Source organism: Symsagittifera roscoffensis, chromosome 3, assembly GCF_963678635.1.
Source record: "Symsagittifera roscoffensis chromosome 3, txSymRosc1.1, whole genome shotgun sequence".
NCBI lineage: Eukaryota > Metazoa > Xenacoelomorpha > Acoela > Convolutidae > Symsagittifera > Symsagittifera roscoffensis.
In genome coordinates, this window is record NC_087064.1 from 4,515,654 (window position 1) to 4,541,972 (window position 26,319).

The window sequence follows — 26,319 nt, forward strand, 5'->3', positions numbered from 1 at the left end:
ATTGTTAGTAACTCGAGGCTTATTTCTACTTTTCTTAATGCGCTTTATAGATTTGCTTTTTGTCATGTTCTCGGTCGTGTTTGGGAAGCGAAGCTTCGAAGCTGTTTATACGTTTAGATTATGTAATTAGCTTTGACTTGCCAAAGATTTATTTGCTACTTGTGCTGTGCATAGAATTTTGGCAGTTGAAAACTTACTACTTTATAGAACAATAAAAAATATCCAAATTTTTCAAATTTAAAGCTCATTAGAGTCTGTTTATACGGGAAAAATTTTATGATCACTATTATCTCAACCGATGAAATAGGTCTTAAAAAATCGTTGCTTGCTTAAAAAGTTGCCGGTTTGCTTAAGCGTCGTGTGTCAATTGAAAACTGTTTACAAATAAAATTTCACTTTTCTTATTTATCAATTGAAGAGTTCAAGCTTTTTTGTAAGTAACGGTTGCAGTTGGCTATAACATCCAATTTGATAATCGTGATTCATGGGTGCGGTCACATTTAGGCAAACTTTCAAGTAGACATGTCAACAAGTTGAAAGCAACATATTAAGCAATCAAAATTTGAAATAGGAAAAACAATCGTTCACACAAATAACAAGACTGCTCGTATCAGGGCAAAGCCTTGATTGTTCCGACTGCCTTTTAAGAACTATGGAGCAGTAGTAACATGAAAAATTTAAAAGTAATGAAATAAAATTGAAACTTTTTTTAAATTTGAGATTTTTTGTGAAAACATCCCTCCACACGTCATATCAAGTACAAAGTTATAAATTATTCTCCTATTAACAAATCAATTATGGCATAAAGCTTCCTTGAACCGATTTGGAACGATTTCTAAGACGGATTAAATCTCGCTTACGCGTTAATAGCGGGAAATATCTCGCGCGTTAATTGTCCCAACTTGGCCACAATGGCAATCTTTAAACCATCCTAACCTTATAAAAAAATTATCACAGCTGAAGCACCTTTTCAAATTTAAACTCAAGACAACAATAGCTTTCGAATGATTTTTAAAATTTTTGTCAAAAAAGGCTAGTTAAAAAGTCGAAGTTTGTCCGAAGAAAAAAAAACCCCACCCGAGCGCAAATATTCCGTTACTTTTGTTACGAAAGTCGGAACAACAAGATTGCTCGAATATTTGGACAAAATCTTGAATGTTATCACTGCCCTTTACTTAAACTTGAATAGTTTTTGGTAAATGAGGTGAGGTATTGACAAACTATGAAGGTTGGGCTGATGTTATCAAATATTAGGTGTTAAGCTTTGAAATGATTATGGGATTATTACTACTAATTAGCTTGCGTCAATTCAATTAGAAACAATTTTGTTGAGCGCGAAAATTTTCCTTCACCGCACATTTAGAAACCGCGTTACACTTTCAGCACCAATGTATTAAAGGAACAGTTTAGTTAGACTCGGATTACAGCCACCCGTTACGTAGCAGTATTTAAACAACCGCGTATTCAGACTCGTCAGTATGCAGACACACACTATATTAACCAACCAGAATCGAGACAAGGAAGAAATGAATGATTAATAATTATTTATTTCGTAAACTTGCTTTCTCATCTCGATTCTGATTGGTTAATATGGTGTTTGTCTGCTTACTGACGAGTCTGAATAGGCGGTTGTCAAAATACAGACTTCCCTCCAAAGCCACCGTAGCGTAAGGTTAATATAGCTGTGGGTGCCCTAAGATCCAGGGGATTTGAGCCCTGGAAATGTTATTTTGGTGAATTGGCATGATTAAAAAAGCCACTCATGTTTATTCGTCAATTTCATCAAAAGTCGAAGAAACAAAAAGTAATTATTTCTGTGTACGTTTGTTTTTCGTATCTCGATTTGATTGGTTGTTATATGATTTTTCTACTTGATGACACGTCTATAATAAAGCTTGTATACTTCTTGTCATGTATCTAGATTAAAATGCTAAAATTTGCGCTGAGCTAAGCTCATCTGGACGCTATAAGTCGTTTGCGGTTACCAGACGAGGAAAAGAGTGGTGTAAAAGTAGAAAGGGTTTAAGAGCACAGAAAAATATCAAAATTTTTTGAATTATACGGGAATACGCGCATCTCAGTTAAATTTCATATCATCCAGCACTAATTAAAAAATAAAAAATAATCGTTAAGAGCTCAAACAGCCTAAAAACAAACAAGACTGCTCGTAACAGGGCGAAGCCCTGAATTTTCCGGCTGCCTTTTTAGTTTTATCGAGCAGTAGTAGCATAAAAAAAACTAAATGTAATGAAATAAAAACGAAATTTTTTTTTCTAAAATTGGAAATTTTTTATGAAATTATACCCCCACACGCCATATAAAGTTTAAAAGAATAGATTTCGCTCATTGTAACAAATCAATTATGGCTAATAAGCTTCTTTCAACCAATTTGGAACGATTTCAAGACGGATTAAATCTCCGCTTAAGCGTTACTAGCGCGAAACATATCCCAAATTTGCCAAAATGGCAATCTTTAGACCCCCATAACTTTACAAAAAATGATCACAGGTGAAATATCTTTTCAAATTGAAGCTCAGGACAAGAATACCTTTTGAATGATATAAAAAATTTTGTCAAAAATGACTAGTTAAAAAGTCGAAATTTGTCTGAAGAAAAAAAAACCCACCCGAGCACAAATATTCCGTTACTTTCGTATCGAAAGTCGGAACAATAATTGTTAAGAGCTCAAATAGCCTAAAAACAAAATATTGGATCAAACAGTCGAGTCATTGCTTTGCGTGTTTGTCAACAGAGCGCAGTAGGAGTCTGTTAGAAAAAGTGGCCAGTCAATGAGCAGAAAAATCGGCCAGTCAATGAGCATAAAAATCGACAAATTTTGATCTATACGGGCTAATCGATTTGAACAATTAGTAGAATCCACAATACTACCAAAGACATCAATAAAATATACATCCTTAACTGAGTAATTCTAGCAAGTTTTTTTTACTGAACTTCAAAAAAATTTGATCAAGTTATTCAATTTATGCTCAATATATTCGTTTCATGGGTAATATTGACAATTCTAATACTTGTTTTACCGATTAGCTTATTATAGTGACTTTTTTTTCTGTTTTTCTGCTCTTGGACCCATTCTGCTCTCGAACCATTCTGCTCTTATGCGCCGCATTCATTGCTTCTTCGTACCATTGAGAAAAATCAGAATTCTTCTATAGCATCATGCCCGTTGAACGTTTGAATGGCATTTTTGAGTAAACGTGCGCGTTAAGCTAAGTTCGCCTAATTTTATACCATTGCTTGTTTTATACCGTTGAGAAAATAACATCTCAATTTTGTATAGCAGCAATACTACCTCTGCAAATAAAGAACGAAAATTAAAAGCTACCAAATTCATCATCACAAGCTATTTGAAGTCAACATGAATATACTGGACAGCATTGCGCTGAAAAACGGAGAAAAAACAAAAACGATTCGGCTCTGCGCGGGAGATTTGTCGAAAATTCCGCCGGAATGGAACACGGACTTTCTTCTCATCTCGGCTTTTCCGAACGATTACTCGCCCACGCCGACTTCGGGTATTCTTCTTAAGTTGTACTCAAGCTAATATTTGTAACTAGTAATTCCACCAAAAAAATGGTAAAACTGCAATAAAAACCTTTATTTTTGAATTACACGTCAATTCTCAATGTCAAGGACCTAATTAGATATTGTAAGTGGGATGGGTGGGGAACTTCATGTGAATCATGACCTCCTAACAAAACCAGATGGTCATTTTTGGCTCAAATAATCAAAATTTGCAGTGTTGCAAAACATTTTGACCTAATAGCGTCTTTTTTCATACTTAAGGTCTCGAACATTTTTTGATCATTTAAATAATTTAATTCATTTTAAGTGTTGTCGCGACCTCAAGAAAGTAAAAAAAGTAAATTAAAGTCCTCGGTGTCTCTTGTTTTATGTTTTGTTTTGTTTGATGGCTCTATCTCCCTAAATGATAAAAAAATAAGTTAAAATTTTAATAACGAACCTGGATTGGCGATATTATTACCGGTTACAAAACTCTAATACGATGCACCAAAAAATGATAGGGACGTCATCTAAATTAGCTATAAGCGGTTTTGTGCCTTGTTTTATGTCGTATAGTCCCAGTTTAGTTTAGCTCAAAATTGTCAAAATGCAATCTCAGTTGTATAATTCGAATTTTTTTTTGTATCGAACTAGACTGGTTTTTTCCCCTGGGCAAAAAAAGCAGTAATGGCGTTAGCAAAAAAAAATACTTTACTTTCACGCTTTCCATCTGTGAGATGAGGAAACAACCATTCAAGGGGGTGGGGGAGGGGTGCAACTGAAAATTCCTTGAATAAATTCATAATTTAGTTGGGCGGAAGAATAAATGAGATATATGAAATGAAATAAATGAAATATCTGCTCTAGTTGTTGGAGCTCTGAGCAAACAGGGAATAAACGTGAGAAAACTGGCTCAGTCCAAAATGGAGGATTTGAGGTCGCACTTCTACTGCTGGTATTCCAAGCCCATGACCGAAATGGTGCCGGGTCTGAAAGGCTGTCCGTTCAAACGTCTGATGTGTTTCGAGAATCCAGTGATTCCGGGAAGACCCGGGGGCTCTGTACCACAGGAAGTCGGAACTATGTTCAGAGGACTGACTACAATCAGGTTTGTAGCTTGAAGTAAAAGTCATAAGGAAACTAATTAGAATATCGAATTAGAATTAGAACAAATTAATAATCGTGGCTTCTGTGATTTGCTCCATGACCGGCTATCCAGCCTGTCTAAGCACAGAGGAACATACAGACACAAAATTGTTCGCCTATATCCAGTGCATAGTTTGGCTTCGTAATGGTTGGTTTCTCTTATATCCCCACATTCCAGACTGAGTTATTTTGTATTTTGTTGAGCGAAGTCATTTTTTTGCGGATGAAGATATTTTTTTTGCGTCTAAAGCTTTCACGTGGTACCATTTTTGCAGCCGAAATCGGTCAGGCTGTTTTTGGTGGTAGAAGTGACGCTAGAGGTCACAAAGGAGCTCGTACTCATCCACCATCACTCATGGCAGCCCGGTAGGAGGTCCACGACTTATGTTGCGACCGAATTGGGTCGCCGAAATGGATTTTCTGCGACCGAAATTCCATACTCCTGCAAGAGTATAGCGCGAAGTCGCAACATATCTGTTTTGGTTCGCGCAAAAGTAGCGCAAATTACTTCCCTCAAGTTATTCTTTTCTTGACGTAGTATGTTTTGCCGTTTTTTCCTTCTCTGAGTCTCTGAGTTTACAAGAAATAATTTTGTATTTGCAAAAATCTAGAGAAAAAATGGAAAAATTTACTTATAGTTCAGTTAAGGTGAACTATCCTTAATTGTGTGTGTGTTTGTGTGTGTGGACCTGTTTCAGGTTTTTGTGGTAAATAATGCATTTTTATGGACGCTATTGCAGTAGCCTAGTTTAGTATGGGGCCTAGGAAATTAGACGAAAAGCAAATTAGACGTGATCAACAAAAACGAATTTAGACGTCGATGCAAAATTACAAATATGGGAAATAAGACGTAATTGTATTGTTCATGTCTGAAATTTGTTTACCGACTACAATTAACTTTCGTTCAGCTTTCTTAAATGCAAATCAACTTTTTACATGCCGCAGTTTTCACATTCCGCATTTTTCACATGCCGCAATTGTATAACTTATGCATTTCAAAAATGTTTTATAATCTTGAAATTAACATTTTATAAAACAATTGAGATAAATATTTTGATAGGCAATAGGATCATATAATATTTTTTCTATTTATGAAAAGTTGTTTTAAGCAATAAGTTTTGTTAGCCCTTTGCTTTCCGTCTAAAATTCTAGTTTTGCAAAAATAATTTAACGCCTAACTTCGTTTTTGTTGGTCACGTCTAATTTGCTTGTCGTCTAATTTCCTAGCCCTCGTTTAGTATAGTAAATAGTATAAGTGGGGCCTAGGAAATTAGACGACAAACAATTTAGATGACCGTAAATAAACGGAATTTACGGACAACAAGTATTTACTCAGCCAAAAGTTAATTTAAGTCTGTAAACAAGATTCACGCAATTTGCACGCAAGTTATTGTCTAAATTGGACAACCAGTCTTTACTCAGCCAAAAGATAATTTTAATCTGTAAACAAATTTCGCGAATTTCACGCAAGTTATTGTCTAAATTCCGTTATTTTCTGATCGTCTAATTTGCTTGTCGTCTAATTTCCTAAACCCCGTATTTGTTAGTTTGTTATTAGTTTGTTATTAATTATAGTTTATTATTGTTTTGTTTATTTATTTGCAGCAATCTGGGGAGTGACTTGAGAGTGGTCTCGTCTCTTCTGAAGACAGGCGACAGTGGCCATAACAAGAACATGATGTTGACTGCGATGGTGAATGGGTGTGCTAATTGGATGCTCGCGGGACTCCCTATCGAGACATTCACCATTGTTCTCTTCACCAAAGGGTAACTTCAAGCTCACAAAACTTCATCGGCTTTAAGAGGGTTAAAATTGGGTCAATTTGAATGTTGTAAAATGGTGAGGGCTCGGGAAAACATTTCGGTCGGTTTAAAAAACGGACGTTCTAAAAAATTCAATGTTGTTTTCTAGACAAATTTTGGAAAGTTTTTGCCCAAAAATAGCCTTTTTTTTACCCAAAATTTCTCGTCAAATTTAGTGCATGTCGGTAATTGCGCCGAAGGCGGCTTCAAAAAAGTATAAGGAATGGTCGATCAAAAATGAATGTCGAAAAAAAGTACCAAGGGTTGTCATTTTTCTAAATTCGATACTGTCTTTTGTTCAAATTAAAACCGAAACTCTCAATTTATCTTCAATTTAGGTCAGCTGACGAAGCGAAGAAACAATACGCGGGTCAAATGAAGTGTTTTGACAGTCTGAAGGGACCCATAAATGAACTTGCGAAGAAACACGACAAGGCCAGTGACCAAGGCTACTCCTTCGATTTCTACATGTCGTACAGTGGCCAAGACGACACCTTCGCCAAACAGTTCAGCAAGTAATCTTACTTTTTTTTAGTATCACGTCAGGCAAAAAATCGTGTATTTTATACCAATTATGGTCTTCGACAAATCTTTGACTAAGATCAAATGTTCCTATCTCTGAATTGACATCTTTACCTTTTTTTAACCAGCATTGATGTGACAATAACCCTAGTATTATCGTTGAAAAGATGGTGCAGTGCAAAATGGTTCGTCCTTTTAAAAGATTTTTTTCAGCCCCAAGTGCTTTCATTATACTTTTCAATAAGCGCTGAGGAAAACTCGGCCAATCAGTATGCAGAAAAAGTTGAATTATCAACAGAAAGCTCAAGCGCTAGCTAACTGTTTTATTTTTGAGGGGTGGAAACTCTTCAGTAGATAACATAGCGGGGAGGGGGGGTTATTAAGTATTTCTGATGCATTTTTTGGTTATCGATTTTTTTTGGCTGGGCTACTTCTGTTGCGTGGCCCTCGGTTAACAGTCACGTGACTGTTCTAGAGTGATGAAGAGCCAGGCTTCGTCGGTTCGCTTCTACGACGAGAGGGAAACTATGTCGGAAGAGTCCAGCTGGCAGAGCAAAATGTACGAGAACGTGAAGGCCTCCCGAAAAGTAGTCCATTTCCTCAGTCCTCTATACCTCAAGGTCAGTCTGAACTCAAGGTCAAACTTACACAAGCTCAGTCTGAACTCAAGGTCAAACTTACACACAAGGTTAGTCTGAACTCAAGGTCAAACTTACACACAAGGTCAGTCTGAACTCAAGGTCAAACTTACACAAGCTCAGTCTGAACTCAAGGTCAAACTTACACAAGGTCAGTCTGAACTCAAGGTCAAACTTATACAAGGTCAGTCTGAACTCAAGGTCAAAATTACACAAGGTCAGTCTGAACTCAAGGTCAAGTTTGGGGGTCTTTTTGTTTCGCAGCCCAAACATTATCTTATGAATGTTTTAAAAACTGGGTCGAAAATATCTTAATAATGTATTAAAAATATAAGGATCATAAGGCTCGGATCTGATCGGTTGAAATTAGTTTCAGCGAAATAAAACTGGGCTTTCATTTAAAAGAAAAGCTCATTTAACAATTTGACTTTTTGGCCTTATAACAGTTGATAAAATGTTCCTTTGTTACGGTTAATTCTACTTAGTTACAAATAAGATATGTTTAAAAAGTGAATTAATCTCTAAGTTAAAACATTAAAAAGTGAGCGGTCATTCTCTCCGTCGGAGAGAATGAAGATAGCAAGGTCAAATCAAGATTAACCAGTTAAGATACTTTAAAGTAATTAGTGAAATAAAACAAATGGTAAGAATCACAACATTCCCCTTAGTGGGAAAAAATTTAAGTTACTAAGCGCCATGATACCTAACATGTTATCAATCCCTTTTTCTCCCTCTCGAGAAGTCCGACAAAATGAAATTTTAAATACTGCACAGTATAACAAATGTCATTTTGATGCTCCAAAGGAATGACTAAATTATAGAGGATAATAAATTTCCTAAATCCGGCGGATTGTAATCCGTAGTTACAGCTAAGTAAGCTCTAATTGCGCTTTAGACAAAATACTGTACAGATTATAAATGACTAAATGTGAGTTTTAAAATTTGATTGAGTTTAGCTGTCCCCTTCCATAAATTTTTCCAGCTCGGCGTTGAAAATTTCACTATCTAAGTCGATGTAATTTTCAAAACAGTTCACGGCATCTCTCAGAGAATCGTCAGTAGAGGCGATGGAGAATCGATCAGGAGATTGGGTGTAAGCTAGGTCCGGTGTACTGTCTTCCGGTAGTGTGTTGCAAATGTTGGTCTGATTATCCAAGGGATTCTCTCTGAAAGTTTGTGTGGGGGAGCTCGAGCTGTCATCCTCGTCCAGAGATATAGGATTAATAGCGGAGCCTGGTTGGTTTTCTAGCTCATCTATAATATCTATGAAATATCGCTTACCATAGAGTTTAGGGGGGCCAACATTTCGGCTTGAACGTCTTAAAATAAGTTCGTTACCGGTGGTATTAGTTTCCTTAGGATGTCTATCCTCGCTGGTTCCAATTTCGTCTGAGGAGTCCTCTATTTCGAAAACTGGGAAATCGACCGGTTTTTCTCCCACCAATGGTTTTGTCCAATCCGAAGGAATCTTTGGCGGCTCCGTTGTCGTAGCCGTAGAAGGTTCGTCAGGTGGATGTGAGGTAGTTTGAAGTGCTGGTTTTATACTAATTGGGCATTCCGCTGTGTCCGAGGGTTGAGATTGTTCGTCTAAAATCTCAGGTTTTATATTAGTTTGATATGTTTTAGGGTCTAATGATGAGGTAGGTTCTTTTTTTAAATTGTCGTTATCTGAAATGAAGCGTTTTCTTATCATTTCTCTACATGGGAAACCTCCCGCAATCCATTCCCAATCGCTAATGTCCGACGTATCCGACGGAATAAACATTGATTCGTCACCTGCTAGGTATCCAGTATTCGACGTCGAGGCTTTATTTTGGTTCTTCTTCGATTTGTTGGATTTTGAAGGCTGGTTCGTTCCTCTAGATCTGGTGGTGACCGGGATGAGCGACACTGCTTGTCTTCCTGACTTAGTGTCTGGTTTCCGCGTCTGTTGTGTCTTCGATTTGTATGACTTTCTTGGACCTACTTGTAAATCACCGTTAGAGAAAAAAGGAAAGGAGATATTTCCTTTGAATGAACGAATTGTAGAAGATTTAGACTTTGAAATGGCGATGTCCGATTTTCTAATAATTTTTCCGTCGGATAATTCAACCGTGGATTTTGTTGAGTTTATTATTTTCTGACCTAGTTGTTTATAGAAGGGATTTCCGTTTATACTTCTGTTAGTTTTCCGTAGTAATTTACCTTTAAACGGACTGTTTAAGGACACTCGGGCTGATTGAGGTTTTGAAGTAGTGGGAAGGTCTGAATCATAGCCTTTCTCCAATGGTGACTGGTTCTTTTTCGGTATGAGGGAGTCTTTGTATCCGTCCTCTACCCGATCGTCAGCGTTCCAGTCGAGGGCCCTTTCTCTGCTTAAGATCGACTTCCCTTTGTCTAAAAATCCACCGGATAAATTATTAGATGCCAATTGCTTCCAGATCGTGTTCGGTTTTCTATTAAAGTGTATTTCGAACGGTGAGCATTTAATTTTAGATTGGAAGGAAGATCGTAGATTCCAAATGATTTTCGAAATGGCGGTTTGTAATGTGGGTTTTTGTTGATCCAGTGACATTGCTAATAATTTGATTTTTACAGTATGAACAAGTTTTTCTTCAAGACCGTTAGAACGATGGTCCCCAACTGTACAGAATATTAGTTTGATATTAAGAGAATTGCAAAATAATTTAAAATCCTGACTAGTAAAGCAGGATGCGTGGTCGACCCGAATAGATTTTGGAATCCCATGGAGATAGAATTAATCTTGAAGAAATTCGATTACTGTGTTTGATGACGTTGAAGAGGTAATTTTTGCTGAAGGGAATTTTGAAAAACGGTCTATACACAATAAGATGTATTTATTGTTTCCCCAGTTGTTATCTAGTGGGCCGGCAAAATCAAGATTTATTTCCTCATTAGGTTCAAATAAGGTGGGAAGTTCACTAATTTGTGAAGTTGGAATGATGCTTTTTATGTTCTTACCGGTTTGCGTGCATTGTGTGCAATTAATCCCGTGGAAGTAAATTTGTCGATATATGTGTGGCCACCAAATGTATTGTGCCAAGTATTTCATACCGAATTGGCCAGGGTGAGAATCATGTAATGTTTTTAAAACGGCGTTTCTAAGTGTAAACAGAATAACTAGTTTTCCATCCATATATAATAGTCCGTCGGATTCATGAAGTTCTTTCGAAAATTGGTGTAGATAACGGGAATTTGCATTGATGTTATCTACTTTTTTCTGTAGAGCTTTAACAATTGGGTTTAATAATTCATCATCTTCCGTTAAGAAAGCGACCAATTTTGCATTGAATAATGTATTTAAATCCAAAGGTCTTTCGGGTAACTTGAGATTTTCTCGGAATTTAGTTACTAACTTCTTGTGTTCTGATAAAATTTGAAAATCGATAGAGAACTGTTTCCCGGAAGTGGAAGGACTTACTACAATTTGGTTATTTGACATATTTACACTATTTATAAATTTGAGATCCGAAGGATTACTAATTAAGCTACTGTTAAGGATTAAAAAATAGATAAAGGCTGAATTTGATAGGATAATTTTAGTAAAATCAGTGTTTGAGAAATCCGAAGGAATACATTTAGAATTACAAAGTTCTGTTCTATAATGTTTTTGATTGCAGATTGAAATGGAAGAGCTGACGAAATTCAATGCTGTGATTATTACGTGATTTCGTGATTTCATGTAATGGGAATTTTCTGAAATCGAATTAATTGAATTACGTAATGGATTTTCATTATCCGAAGGATTGAGTGCACTATATATTTTTTTGGTAGTAGCAACTACAAATTCTTCGTCGTAGTGTGATGAGGGAATTGCTTTACCCGAAGGAGTTCTTGAAATTAGGTCTGTAAAACCCATATCTTTTCACGCTAAGTGTTTGATAGTAAAATTGAATGGTAGGAGACGATCTACCAATCTTGTCAATCGGCTATGGTATGTTTTGTTTCCGTCATTTGGTGACAAAGCGGAAAGGAAAGCTTTGTGGTCGGTGATAATTTCAAATTCGGAGCCATAGAGATAATTTTTGTAATGTTCAACCGCCCATCCAACTCCTAATAACTCTAATTCGTTTGTTGAATATTTCGATTCGTGCGGATTTAAAAATCTTGAAGCAAATGACACTGTTTTCCAAACTTTCTCATGAAGTTGTTCAAGGGATGCACCTAATCCATTATGTGAAGCATCTGTTTTTACTCTCGTGGGCTTTTTTACGTCGAAATGAGTGTTTTCGGTAAGATTTACTATTTCAGATTTAATCTTGACAAAAGCTTTTGAGTGATTTTCATTCCAAAGGAAAATTGACTTCTTGTTTAAAAGAGGTCTAAGCGGGCTTCCGAGGGATGCTAGATTTGGTACAAATTTAATGTACTGATTAGTTGACCCGAAGAATGATCTTAATTCTTTTAGATTCTTTGGGGTTGGAATATCTTTGATTGCCTTGGTTTTATCGAATAATGGGGCGATTCCGGATTTCGATATTTTAAAACCGAGCCATTCAATTTCTTTTTGGAAGAATTTGCACTTCGACCATTTAACTGCGAAATTGTAAGTGTCTAACGTTGATAAAATTTTATAAACGATTTTCTTGTGATCGTTAAAACTTCCTTTGGAAGCGACTAATATATCGTCGAGGTAGCAATTTGTAAAAGGAATGTTTCCCAAAGTTGAGTCCATGACTCTCTGAAACTCGTTTGGCATATCGCCGAGTCCGTAAAAACCCGTTAAAAATTGATAAGTGCCTGTTATATCTCCGCCGACTAGACTAAAGTTGCATTGGCTGCTAGTAAAATTGTCCAGTGCGTGTTGACTATATGCGTTCTTTAGGTCTAGGTTTGTAAACCATACTTCTCCGGCGGAATTGTCCGAAATTTGAGCCGCCACGTTATCAACTAATTCGTGTATATTAGGCATCTGATATTTGTTCTTGTATATTTGTTTGTTGATGAATTTTGAATCAAGGGCTAGCTTTATCGATTTGTCTTTTTTACAAGTAATAACTATCGGACTAATAAATCTGTCCTCGTCACAGTTTTCTAATTTTTTGATGTGTCCTTCGGATTTAAGCCTGTATAATTCTGTTTTTACTGAGTCTAGTAAGTGTAAAGGGACCCTCCTGCCTTTTAGTTGAATTGGTTCATGAAAATGTGTTATTTTTGTTTGATTCTTTATTTTTCCAATCCGAAGGAATAGTTGTTTGAAGGTTTTTCCAATCATTTCTATTTCATTATCTATGTCAAGTGAAGTAACGGAATTGATAAACTTACAAGTTCTCTTGTTGGTGAGTGTTGCGTATTGTTTTTGTGAAACTTCGATTCCGACTTTTGGTAAATTGTCGTTTCCCAAGATGTTTCTTTCATGACCTTGAGTTAGAAAGAAGTGGCATTCCTTGTGGGACCATCCATTTGAGAAAATTGGGACAATTACTTTTCCAATGATATTTATTGCATTGTTCGTAAATCCACAATAGAGTTCCTTGGTAGCTTTATCCACTGGATATATTTTCACGTAGGGGTCTCGTAGTCTCAACTCGTGTAACACATTCTGTTTAAGGAAGCTCACAGGGCTTGCTGAATCCACCTGTATGTTCAGAATTACTTGGTTTTCATTTCCTAAGCCGATATTTAGTAGTTTCTTCATCTCCTTTCCTTGATCATCGTAGATAGTTGTTACGTTTAATACTGAGTAATCGTCGTTATCGCTTTGTCCAGACTCTGACCATGCATTTATTACTCCACAGCATTCTCTATTAGCGTGGTCAATATGTACATCTGGTTGTTCCGAAGGATAATGATGATCCGTATTATTTACAATTTGGCTACCCACAATATTTACATTTTTACGGCGTGATTTACAAAGTCTAGTAAAATGTCCTCGATATTTACAAGTCGTACATGTTGTATCTTTAGCAGGGCAAACCGCTAGATGTCCTTTTGTAAAACTTCCGCGGCATTTCATACATGTGTTGTTTCTTTCGATGTTTAGGGTGGGTTCTCTTTTTACATTAAAATGATTAAAAGATTTGTTGGAAGAATATCCGCTGGATTTAAAAGTACTCGTCATCTTTATGTGGTTTGTAATTCCTTTTTCATCAATCAGGGCTACGTTTAAGGCTTCTAGTGGCGGTAAGGTTTCCGTGAGAAGTTTCCGTTGGATATCTGAATTCTTCATGTTTTTAATAAAAATATCTCCAATCCATTCGTCTTCTCCTGTGGGAATGTTACATCGTTTTGCCATTTCAGCCAGTGCCCCCCAGAATTGTTCTAATGATTCTCTGTCCCTCTGTTTTCTGTTTAAGAGTTTGTGTCTTTCGAAGGTTATGTTTGTTTTTCTCACAAAAGCTGTGGACAAATTGTCCCAAAATTCTTTGAAAGAAATTTGTAGAACTTTGACTCTTGTGAACTTCTGGCCGAATATTTTCTTTCCTTCGTTTCCAAGAGCTAGATAAAGTATGGATCTTAGTTTTTTGTCCGCCTCTTCCAGTCTCATACCGTTGAATTTCTTGGTTTCTAAATTTATTGAGGCCATTTCTTCATCATCGAATCTCTTTTGTTCTTGGATATTCCTCTCGATGCGTGATGTTTTTTGAGCGTCGGATTCGTTTTCCGGTGGATTTTCCAATGTTGGGGGAGGTGGGTGATATCGTTCCGTTGGATTCAAGAGATTTTCGATGTCGATATTCTCTTTTGCGATTATCGCTAGCTGGAATAGATCGCTCCACTCTTCCCAAGGAATTGGTGGGTCCACTGTGTGGTTCTGCCAAAATGAAGGTATACCTCTCACGTTTGATTCGTTGCTGTTTGACTGCGCCATGATAAAATGTTCCTTTGTTACGGTTAATTCTACTTAGTTACAAATAAGATATGTTTAAAAATTGAATTAATCTCTAAGTTAAAACATTAAAAAGTGAGCGGTCATTCTCTCCGTCGGAGAGAATGAAGATAGCAAGGTCAAATCAAGATTAACCAGTTAAGATACTTTAAAGTAATTAGTGAAATAAAACAAATGGTAAGAATCACAACAACATAAAATAATCGGGCTTAGGATAAAATTAAACTATACTCCCCGGCCTAAAGGCCATAAATTTTGATGCCAAGCTTGTTTTTGTAACCTCGCTACAAACACCTTTTTCCTAACTTAAATGTACAGACACCTTAAATGCACTTTATAATTTTAAAAAAAGTATATATGTTTTGGCGTTAAGTTTTGACATTTTGCGGTTGGATTGTAAAATAAAAGATGAATTGTCAAGAGTTAAATTGTGAAGGAAAGTGTTAAGTTGAAAGCTCCCTTTTTTCGTAAGAATCGTTCTCAATTCTCACTTGCTGACTTTTTACCGATAATCAGAATCAAGCTGTAATGCCTACCCTGTAAAACTATCGGAGGGCATTATTTGGTTCCTGAATTATTTCTTTTAGGCCTTTTTGTGTGAATGTTGCAGACTTAAAATAACGGAGATCAATTAAAGTTGAAAACCAATCATAAAATGCGAGTACAATTTTTGCCCAGCCGTTATTGAGCAGTTTTTCAAAAAAATTCTCACTTAAAACTATTTTTTAATAGATTACGTTTTGTCGCTCTGACTTCAGAATTACATTTAAAGTAGTTTAGCGACTAAATTATTCCTCTGAAATTTCAAAAAGGGTACCATTTTTTTTTAAATTGAGGCTGTTTTTTCAGGCGGATGAGTGCATTGAACAGTTCAATATTTCATACTGTCTCAACAACTCTGTGGGATCTCTTCTAGCTCCGCTATTCTTAGACGAAAGCACTCCTCTGCCGAACTACATGAAGTCAATCCAATGGTTCAATTGCCACAAATACGACATGGACAAAATGGCAAAGGCAGTTAAACAGATCTACAATTCACTGGTTGCAGAGTCGAAGATGCCACAACAGTTAAAAGTTAGTACAATTTACGGCGAAGCCCCGATTGTTCCTACTGATTGTCTTTTAATGTCGATGAAAAGGCTCTTAGTTTTGAAAAATTTTTGAGAAAGACGTGAAACGTTTGAAAATTTTTGGTTTCTTAACGCTATCCCCTATCCGCTATGTAAATGTACGAAGTGATAAAAATTGCGTCTGGTCATGTATCAAAAAAGCAACTGGCTCACATCAATTCAAATAGGAAATATTGTTCCGACTTTCGTAACGAAAGTAACGGAATATTTGTGTGTGCTCAGGGTGTTTTTTTTTCTTCAGACAAATTTCGAATTTTCAACTAGCCATTTTTGATGAATTTTTTAAATGTATACCATTCTAAAAGTATTGTTATCCTAAGCCTAATCACCGGTAATTATTTTTCCTAAAGTTATGGGGGTTTAAGGATTGCCACTTCGGCCAATTTAGAACAATAAACGCCCGATATATTTCTCGTTTTAGTAAGACGAAAGCGGAGATTTATTCTGTCTTGGAAATCGTTCCACATTGTTTGAATGAAGCTCATTTGTCGTAATTGATTTGTTACTAGGAGTGAAATCAATCACTTTGTACTTTATATGGCGTGTGGGGGGATGATTTTTACGAAAAATCTCATATTTAAAATTTTTTTTTTTTTCATTTTATTTTACTTTCTTTAAGTTTTCATGTTAATAATGCTCCATAGACTTTAGCAGGTAGTCAAAACTTTCAAGTCTTTGCCCTGATACGAGCAATTTTGCTCGATTACACTTTTGCTTGAGAAAAAAAAATTTGTGATGCTGTAAAAATCTCAGTTAACAAATAATGTAATTACGTAGTTGAATAGTGCATATTTGATTTGCTGATCTGGTCGTCCCGTACCGACGAATTTTATCGCACTTTATTTATCCCGTTAATTGAATTGTTTTGAACAGTGGGCGCGGCGTGTAAGTAGACAACTGCCTAATCAGACAGATCAGTAAACAGTCCATTTTGTCAATACTCAAATCTGATTGGGTCAAAAAAGCTATCAGGTAAAAGTTATCTTAAGAGCTTTAAGAGATACGCCTTTTAATTCGAGATAACAAGTTTCTTCATTGTTTTTGGGAAAGTTTAGTAAGATGATCGTTTCGGCCTTAATTATGCAAAGTTTGTCCAGCAATTTTTGAGATATTTTAGATCAAACCATTCGAGCCAAAAATAAATTATTTTTGAGTCGAAATTTTGGATTCTAATATAATCTTAACTTCAAAAATTGCGAAAACTGCTTCTGAAGCTAATAATTTCTTCATTGGCGCTTTCGCGTTATAATTTATAATTGTTTTTCATTTTAAATTCTTTTCAACATTTAAACCATCTATTTTTTTCAAAGCAAAAGAGTTTTTTACCGAAGGAAGTTTATGTGTCAGCAATTGCAAAATAAGGGGGAGAAGGGTTATAACGGAAAAAAGTTCATCTGTTTCGTTCAATTATATCATTTTTTTGCAATTTATGCCAAGATGCCGACACGCGAGTTCTTTTTTAGCATTTATCCATGAATTTTTTGACTGCCCTTGAATGAATCTGAAATAGTTTTTTTTGTTCCAAATGATGAAATGCAAAAACAAAAATTTTAAAATTTTCATTTTGCAAAACTTCTACATATTGATTCGTACAAAGTAATAAATTACTCATCTATATTAACACTTTATTTTGAACAAAAAGCTTGCCTCAATTCAATTGAGAATATTTTATGAGCCATAATATTGTTGAAGTTTGGTGCCAGGTTTTAAAATTTTGGAGCGGGGAGTTTTAATTAGAGCAGGAGTCGAGAAATACATCTATTGTGCGTAACTTTCTGTTGGTAAGTTTTCAAATTTTGCTATTTCAACAAGATGGTCCCACAGGTTGTCAATTTTTTAAATGGTTGGCTTTAAAGTGCAGAGTTTCACAACTGCCTCAACATATTGTAGTTTATATACCTGTGATAGCCAGGAAAAAAATTCGTCCAAATATCTTGTCGTTTTCATGCTTTATATGAACTTATTTGCCTTGTCATTGACTATTTTATGCGCAATAGTGAACAGTTTCAAATAAAACATTTATCATAGTTAGCAGAAACAAAGCTGAAATTCTGGTTTGGGTCAAAATTTAACTTTTTTCACCGTTCTCGGCGCGAAGTTTTCCGTAATGCGTAGACAATAATAGATGAAGTACTTTGCATTACTTGGCTATTTATTATTTTAAGAATTGTGAACAAAACATGCTTAAATGTTTTTTTTCCTTATATGGTCATCTCTGATTGAAGGTAACAGCTGGCCTAGACTCCAAAGATGCGTCCAAAACATCATCAGTACCAGACTACGACGTCTTCATTTCATACTGCCACAAAAACAAAGACGTCATGGATACTATCCGAGAGCAACTGGATGATTCTCTGGTGGTGTTCGTGGACAGTGAGGAGCTGCAACATGGGTTCCAGTGGCAGCAGGCCATTTATGAGTCACTGGAGAGATCCATAGTCATATTTGCAGTGTTCTCGGACGAGTATTTTGATTCAGCTGTTTGCAGAGAGGAGCTTCACCTGGCTATAGCATCGGTTTTGGCAGGTATGGCATGATTATTGCAAGTTTGTTTATACTTAACAGGATTCGAGAGAAGCAACCAGTGGGGGGGGGGGGTCGGAGATGAAGTGAAGAGGGGGGGGGGGTTCAGGGGGCTGGGGTTGCGATTACTGTTTCATTTCTGATTTCCAAAAATTTATTTTTTTTTAAGTTCCCCGACTTGGTATTATTTTACGACGAATGTATTGGGCTGAAGAACAGAAAATGGTATTATTTTACGACGAATGTATTGGGCTGAAGAACAGAAAAGTTTTTTAAAACGTTTTTGGTCAAATTTGAGCACGCCAAAAAACGCCATGACTATCCAAAAAAGCTCAAAAACAACAAAAACGGCGCGTAAAATTTAGCCAAATATAGTCAATTTAGGGTTTCTGAAGACTTCGGAACCTTTGAAATCTAAACGTGATGCTTTTTGACCCTACATTCGCCGAACCTTCCGTTCTTAAGTTTTGTCGGCTTTAAAAAATCCTTGAAGCTTTTTCGAAGTCGGAACGTTAGTTATCTTTTTGTTATACAATTTCAATAGGTGCTGTGTTTCAGCCAAATCTAAAAAATATCTCATACCTCTCAGAGCATCTGAGGCCCTGAAAATACCTTCAGAATACGAGAGAGTGAAAAGTTTTCCCCTTGGCCACAAAGCTCCCGACTACTGCAAGACTGCATTTGACCTCTTGAAAGGAAAGGTCAAGGTTGACGACTCGTTATTCGCTGGTTGTCTCTCCTGGAGGAAAGAGGGAAACTTCGAAACTATTCTGGAAAGTTCTAGAAAAAAGTTTGTCGACAAGTGGACCAAAGACAACAAAAGTTTGAAAGGAAAAACGGACGCTAAAAATCAAATAAAAGCAAAGTACAGAAGCGTGGCAGTTTTGACATCGTCGAAAAGCGAAGAGTTTACCAAAGCTATCAAATTGTAAGTTAATTTTTTTGGTGTAGTTCTTAAAAAAACGCTGGATAAAAATGAAATTAGGATCTCCGATTAATAATAAGCACATCAATGATAATTTTCTAATGTTTTCCCATATGCCTCAGTACTAAGAATTTCATTTCAATAAGGTTTAAGGATCTCTTTAACTACCCCTTCCGCTATTTCAATTGGGGTAAGGTCATCCGTTACAAAGTTACTACTATTTTAATAGTGAAAGCAGGTACGGATCTAGGATTTTCGTGAGGCGGAGGATTTTCAAAGAATTTTGTCGACTTTTTTGAGGTTGACCAAGTTGATTTTTCGCGCCCTCTCAAAAACCTTAACAATACCCTGATTGTCCCCAATTTTGGGCGCTTTTAGGAAAACTTTAACAAAAAAATAGCATTTTTCGAGTGCGCTGCTTATATTTTCTCTAAAATTTGGCAACGAGCTTTTTCATTATCGAAAAAAAAAGTGTAACGTATAATGCAATGAAAACAACTATCAGGTTCAGTTTTCTCGTGTTTTTCCAAATAGTTTCGGAAGTGATGACGAGTTTTTCTGGGGATGAAAAAAATGCTTTTAATTTACATATGTTGAACGTTGCTTCGTTGATTATATTCTGCTCGAGGATATTAGAAAATTTATAAAAAAGAAATTGTTAATAGTTTTTCTTTCAGAAGTAAAATTGAGTTTTGAGCTCCCAGCGTAATAAAAATTTATCGTAGTTAACTGAAGAGCATATATCACGAAAAAATTTTATTTCATGTCTCATGAATCTAATCTGCTTAATCTGATTTTGCCGCTTTAAACCGTTTCGCTATAAGAAAAAAATTAGTGTGTCGTAGAATGCAATGCAAACACCTATCAGGTTCATTTTTTCTCGTTTTTTTTCCAAATAGTTTTGGATGTGATGACGAGTTTTTCTGGGGATGAAAAATATGCTTTTAAATTGGATATGTTCAGGGTTGCTTATATTCTGCTCCAGGATATCATTAAATTAAATTTAAAAATTTTTATTCGTTTTTCTTTCAGAGTTAAAACTGAGTTTCGAGCTCCCAGCGGAATAAAAAGTTTGTCGTAGTTAACTGAAGAGCCTATATCACAGAAATAATCGGATCAACCGTACGATTTTCCTCTTTAATCGATCTAGAGGGGATAAATTATGAATATTTCATAAGCCAACAATATCATAGCCCATATAAGTTAAAAATTAACGGTTTTATTACAGAAAAATGAATTAAAACATTCATTTGTGAAATTACCAGCATATACAAATGTAATCTAGCATAAATGATGTAAAAAGCCACTTATTTTGCGCGTTTGTTTGAAATGTACAATTTTTAGAGAGTGTTTTTTTCGAAATGATTACATGCTTGGGGAGGAAATTCTGCGGTAGGTCACTTATGGGGCGAAGATTGAACGGTTGATCCAAAATTTCTATTTCATGTCTTATGAATCTAATCTGCACTTTTTCTTGCCGCTTTCAACCTTTTCGCTATCAGAAATAACAATTTAGTGTGTCGAAGAATGCAATGAAAACACCTATCAGTTTCCTTTTTTCTCGTTTTTTTCCAAATATCTCGAAAGTGATGACGAGTTTTTCTGGGGATAAAAGTATGCTTTTAATTTACATATGTTAATTTTGCTTATATTCTTTTCGAGGTTATTAGAAAACTAATTAAAAGAAATTGTTATTCGTTTATCTTTCAGTAAAACCTATTTTTGAAATCCCAACGAAATAATAATTTGTCGTAGTTAACTAAACAGCATATAACACAAAAAATTTTTATTTCACGTTTAATGAACCTAATCTGCTCAGTATGATTTTGCCGCTTTCAACCTTTACGCTATCAGAATTAAGATTTGGCTCCTCTTTTTGAAATTTTTGTACTTGTAAAGGGCTTTTTCAGGCTTCTACAATCAAAAGTTTGCAATAAGCATCAACTTAGTTCTCATTTTGTTTTTTCAAGAAATCAACTTTAAATAAAAACATCAGGATTAAAATTTAAAAATGGATTTTTGAGACTTTTGAAATTATATTTAAAATATTTAGTTTTGGTAACAAAGACTTGGTTGTGTGCCGGAAAATCCCGTGCTAGGAATAAAGGGACCAAATTACTTTCTGACTTTAAAAAAAGGGAAACATATTTGCTTGAATATTTATATATTTTTTCAGAAATGGTAAATGGTATACTGCAGATTTTGCCTTAAGACTCAACTATTTAGATTTAAATTACGAATATTTCTTTGAAGTAAGGGAACGCTTCAAAATTAACGAGAGTGTTATTGTTTTGAGCAAAAGGCAGCTAGCGACCGGTTATATCAGTTAGTACGACTGTCTCTAAAAACGGGTTTGAAAGTAAAAACTAGAAAAAAAAACAGATCGCAAAGTTTTCAATAGTTATATGCTTGCTTTTAGATATATTTTTTCCGAATTCAGCAATTTAGGCAGTTTCAAATTTTTTGCTCCGCAGCCCCGATGTTTTAAAGCATATTTTTTAAATCTATAGAAAGACAGAAATTTAATGCCTTTTTTGGTTGCCGTCTTACAATATAAACAGACATAAATGCACTGCCTCATCGGCAACTGTTTGGAAAGTAAAATCGTGTCTGAGGAAATTTACATTTTAAAAAACACATTTTAGTCTTCTGTGTTTTTAACCCATTTGAGAAAATTTACCATAAAAATCCAACTGAGATGCAATGAGCTTTACTTATTAGTACTTCCCTCAGCAATGAAAAACTTGGCTTCAAATACAAAAATTGACATTTATATGAATTTTTTTTATTAAGTTTAGCTGATGAAAAAATGATATCATTGTGTTTCCCGTTATGAGTGCAATACTACAATAAAACTGCAAACGAAATTGATGGTATTTTTCAAACCATTTAGGCGAAAGGTTTGAAAAATAGTGATTTTCCTTCAAGGCAATTTTCTGTAATTTCTTGCGTTTTGCATTTTGGTTCTGCTTATTTTGGCTTTATTTTGCTGCTTCGCCTCATTTTCAAATTGTTATTCCGGCTTTTGCTGAAAAAGCCGAATTCTTTCAGTGAACTTTCGACTTTTTAACTAAGCCCTTTTAACGAATTTTTTCTACACCATCTGAAAACTATTGTTTTCTGAGCTCAAATATGAAAAATTTTTTACCTGTGGTCTTTTTTTAAAGTTATGGAGATTTGAAAATTGCTAATTTGGCCAATTTTGAAGAATTAATGCGCGATATTTTGCGTTAATTTAACACGCGTAGGCGGCGGGTTAATGCGTTTCAAATGGAATTGAAGCAAGTCATGTTATTAGAATACAAGAAACTAAAGACAGCCCTTTGTAGTTCACATAAAGGTCCAGAGGGAAATTGAAGAAAAATTAGAAAAGATTAGCCTTATTTGTTTTTTTTGATAATTTTTAAATTTTAAATCAAAAAGTTTTTAGTGACGGAATATTTGTTCTCGGTGTTTTTTTCACCAGACAAATTTTGATATTTTTAAATTGCCAGTTTTGACTATTATTTTTTGTATCAGCTAAACGTTGATGTTGTCCTAAGTTGATATTTTCCCTGTGATCATTTTTGTAAAACTTTAGGGTTTAAAGATTGCGAATTTTGGACAATTCAAGCGCGATATAATTATTGCTATTAACGCGTAAGCGGTAATTTATTGCGTCGAAGCAATCAACCCAAATTAGTTAAATAAGCTAAATGCAATGTTACTAAGGTTGAATTTCATCACTTTGAGTTTTATGTGGCGTGTGGTAGGATTAGTTTTTAAAAAATTTTAAAATTTTTTCAATTCTTTTATATATTTTTTTTTTGAAAAACTCATCAATATTTTTAAATTAAACTTTGCTTCATAGGCCTTGAAAGGCAGTCGCAAGATTCAGGGCTTCACTCTGACACGAGCAGTCTTGTTTCCGCTTCAGGATAAAAATTTTATCCTTGTTAAAAAGTTTTGAAACACTAAAATCTGCAGTGTTTTCTACCATTCTTCTAGAAGAATGTTTTAAAACGGTGTATAGATTTTTTTTGTAAAACTTGAAATTTGTGGGAAAACGAAAAACCTGACAACAAATTTAACGCAGAGCTTGTATTTGCAGTAGAAAACTTTGTTCCAACGCATTCGAGAAATGCAATAGTTAAGTTTCTTTTAAGCACTACTATCGATTTTTTGGATGAGGTATAGAAGAGCAGTTTTGATTTTGCAAAAAAAAAAATTTCACCTGTGATATTTTACCGTAAAGTTATGGGCGTTTAAAGAGTGCCATTTTGACCAGTTTTAGATAATTAACGCGCTATATATTTTGTGCTGTTAATGAGTAAGAGGAGATTCACTGCGTTTTTCTAAATTGTTCCAAATTGAAATGAAGCATGCTATTTGATCTATGTAAATCTTTGCTAATGCGAAAAATATCATTTTGTACTTACATTGCGTGTGGGAAGATGATTTTCACAAACAAAATCTGAAGTTTTTTTGAAAATGCTTCCAATTTTTTCTAAAGAAAGTAAACACTACTCGATGGACCTTCAGAAAAGGGCAGTCAGAAAATTCAGGGCTTTGCCCTGATACGAGCAGTCTTTTTTTTTTTTAGTAAGCGGTAATTTATTGCGTCGAAGCAATCAACCCAAATTATTTAAATAAGCTAAATGCAATGTTACTAAGGTTGAATTTCATCACTTTGATTTTTATGTGGCGTGTGGTAGGATGAGTTTTTAAAAAATTTTAAAATTTTTTCAATTCTTTTATATATTTTTTTTTGAAAAACTCATCAATATTTTTAAATTAAACTTTGCTTCATAGGCCTTGAAAGGCAGTCGCAAGATTCAGGGCTTCACTCTGACACGAGCAGTCTTGTTTCCGCTTCAGGATAAAAATTTTATCCTTGTTAAAAAGTTTTGAAACACTAAAATCTGCAGTGTTTTCTACCATTCTTCTAGAAGAATGTTTTAAAACGGTGTATAGATTTTTTTTGTAAAACTTGAAATTTGTGGGAAAACGAAAAACCTGACAACAAATTTAACGCAGAGCTTGTATTTGCAGTAGAAAACTTTGTTCCAACGCATTCGAGAAATGCAATAGTTAAGTTTCTTTTAAGCACTACTATCGATTTTTTGGATGAGGTATAGAAGAGCAGTTTTGGTTTTGCAAAAAAAAAAAAAATTTCACCTGTGATATTTTACCGTAAAGTTATGGGCGTTTAAAGAGTGCCATTTTGACCAGTTTTAGATAATTAACGCGCTATATATTTTGTGCTGTTAATGAGTAAGAGGAGATTCACTGCGTTTTTCTAAATTGTTCCAAATTGAAATGAAGCATGATATTTGATCTATGTAAATCTTTGCTAATGCGAAAAATATCATTTTGTACTTACATTGCGTGTGGGAAGATGATTTTCACAAACAAAATCTGAAGTTTTTTTGAAAATGCTTCCAATTTTTTCTAAAGAAAGTAAACACTACTCGATGGACCTTCAGAAAAGGGCAGTCAGAAAATTCAGGGCTTTGCCCTGATACGAGCAGTCTTGTTTTTTTTTAGTTTCAAAAGTTTTTAACCTACGTAAACTTCTTGTGTTCAATTTCTTGAAGCAGCTTAGCTTCTATTTGGTAATTTCGATTAGCTGTATCTATATCCGCGTTAATTCGTTTAAGAGATCCCGCTTGCCGTTTTTTTGGTTGTGTTTTTTTCAAAGTACAACTTTGCCTCAGTGTCAAGTTCTGAAAAACAGTTCAAAAACTGATAGTTTTTCATCAATAAGTTCAATGGGAAGATCTCTCAGCGTCATATAGTTTTGGTTGTCTTTTTAATTTGAGTTTTGATTTTCTTTGATCAGTGTATCAGCAATATTGATTTACAACATGATCAATTTGAATTAGAGAAATTCACACACTCCAACTTTTCTTCACTTATGAAAAAAAAATTATGAGATGGGAATGTTAGGATCGTACTGAAAATTTTTACTGTGTGCTGATGAAAATCGGCTTCGTAAAAAACACTAATAGGCTTACCATTACTACTTTAAAACCACCCTTGAATAAAAATGCGTTTATCGAAAAATTTAAAACTTTGAGACTTGAAATCGAAATTTTTTGTATGCAAAAAGAAATCTTGACTTCGGGTTTTTTTGTTATTTTAAATTTAATCAATATTCTGCTAATGTAAGTTATGTTATTTCAGGCTAGCAGGGAAATTGTTCAGAAATAACTCAGAGATAAAAATGAGCTGTCAGCCCGACTTCCAAGAACACGAGCTGAGCCGAATCATCGAATCGTCTGAAGTCATTCTCATCATTTTAGACGACGCATTCGTATCCGACGCGCAGTGTCTGTCGTTCCTCAACTTAAGTCTTCTCGACTGTCGGTTTTCGACGAATAAAAAACGAATCGCAGTCGTGCAGAAGGACGCACACATGGAAATTTCCAAGTTGTACCCCCGACTGATCGACAATCGGTTCAATGTAAATGATTCAGAGTGGGAAAAAATGGACTTGGGCAAAAGTTTTGGCTTGAGCAAAGGTCAAATAAACTGTTTAGCAGCTGCGCTTTTGTTCAATTTGGGCGAAAAAGAGGAAAAAGAAATGCTTGCTGACGGAAGGGTTCCAGTACTACGCAATCCCTTTGCGGAACTTTAAGTTTACTGATTTTTTTAAGGTTCGCAGATCGGTGCGCCTATAAATTGGTTAAATTGACGTACACAAAAAATTTTTAAATAAAATTTAGTAGGGTTTTCGGCAACCGAAATCCTTCTAGTTTCTTTGTTTCTAACCCCGAAAGTTACTCCTTACATTGAAGCCATCAATCAAAACAAAATTGATTTAAGCTTTTAGACTTAATTTTGAGATTTTATTAAATCATATTTTAACAAATCGTTTTTTATCGAAGCATGAGTCACAAAATACTTGATAGTTTTTGTTGCCCTTCTTGCGCGATTTTGAGCGACACTTAACCATCTCTTGGTCCGTCACCAAAAATCTTCGGCACTTTTTGCATTGCCCTTCGCTGGTTTCTCGCAGTGTTTTAACCATTTTACATTTGATGCAACTTCCTGTGCTTAACTCAAAACAAACATGACAAACGTTATAGTCACAGATTCCACACGTTTTGAAAACCAGACAATCATTTTCACCGCAGAAGTCACAGTCTTTGAGCTTCGATGAAATTTTGAACTTTTTGGGTGCTTTGAAACAGTTTTGCATCTTCTGAGAAAGGTAGCTTAACAGGTCAATTGGAACAGTTTTCTGCTCGATATTTGCGCATAATTGTAAAACTAGAGAAGTTTTGGAGGTTTCAAACT

The 26,319-nt window shown here is 35.1% G+C and overlaps 1 protein-coding gene across 1 annotated transcript; it reads left to right on the forward strand.

Annotated features, from left to right (window-relative positions):
- Window positions 1-3,256: 3,256 nt before the first annotated feature.
- LOC134842868 (uncharacterized) lies at window positions 3,257-25,816 on the forward strand. The gene is made up of 9 exons (XM_063859372.1): window positions 3,257-3,533; window positions 4,390-4,630; window positions 6,274-6,435; window positions 6,810-6,986; window positions 7,469-7,613; window positions 15,310-15,534; window positions 17,816-18,116; window positions 18,672-19,041; window positions 25,204-25,816. The coding sequence occupies exons 1-9, from the start codon at window positions 3,377-3,379 to the stop codon at window positions 25,655-25,657; spliced, it is 2,232 nt and encodes a 743-aa protein (XP_063715442.1). The 5' UTR covers window positions 3,257-3,376; the 3' UTR covers window positions 25,658-25,816.
- Window positions 25,817-26,319: the final 503 nt, after the last annotated feature.

Excerpts from the sequence above, each read along its gene's own strand:
- LOC134842868 (XM_063859372.1), top strand. The coding sequence starts at position 3,377 with ATGAATATACTGGACAGCATTGCGCTGAAAAACGGAGAAAAAACAAAA. Across the intron at positions 15,535-17,815 it reads AGATGCCACAACAGTTAAAA|GTAACAGCTGGCCTAGACTC; the intron begins GTTAGTACAATT and ends CTCTGATTGAAG. Across the intron at positions 18,117-18,671 it reads TATAGCATCGGTTTTGGCAG|CCAAATCTAAAAAATATCTC; the intron begins GTATGGCATGAT and ends GCTGTGTTTCAG.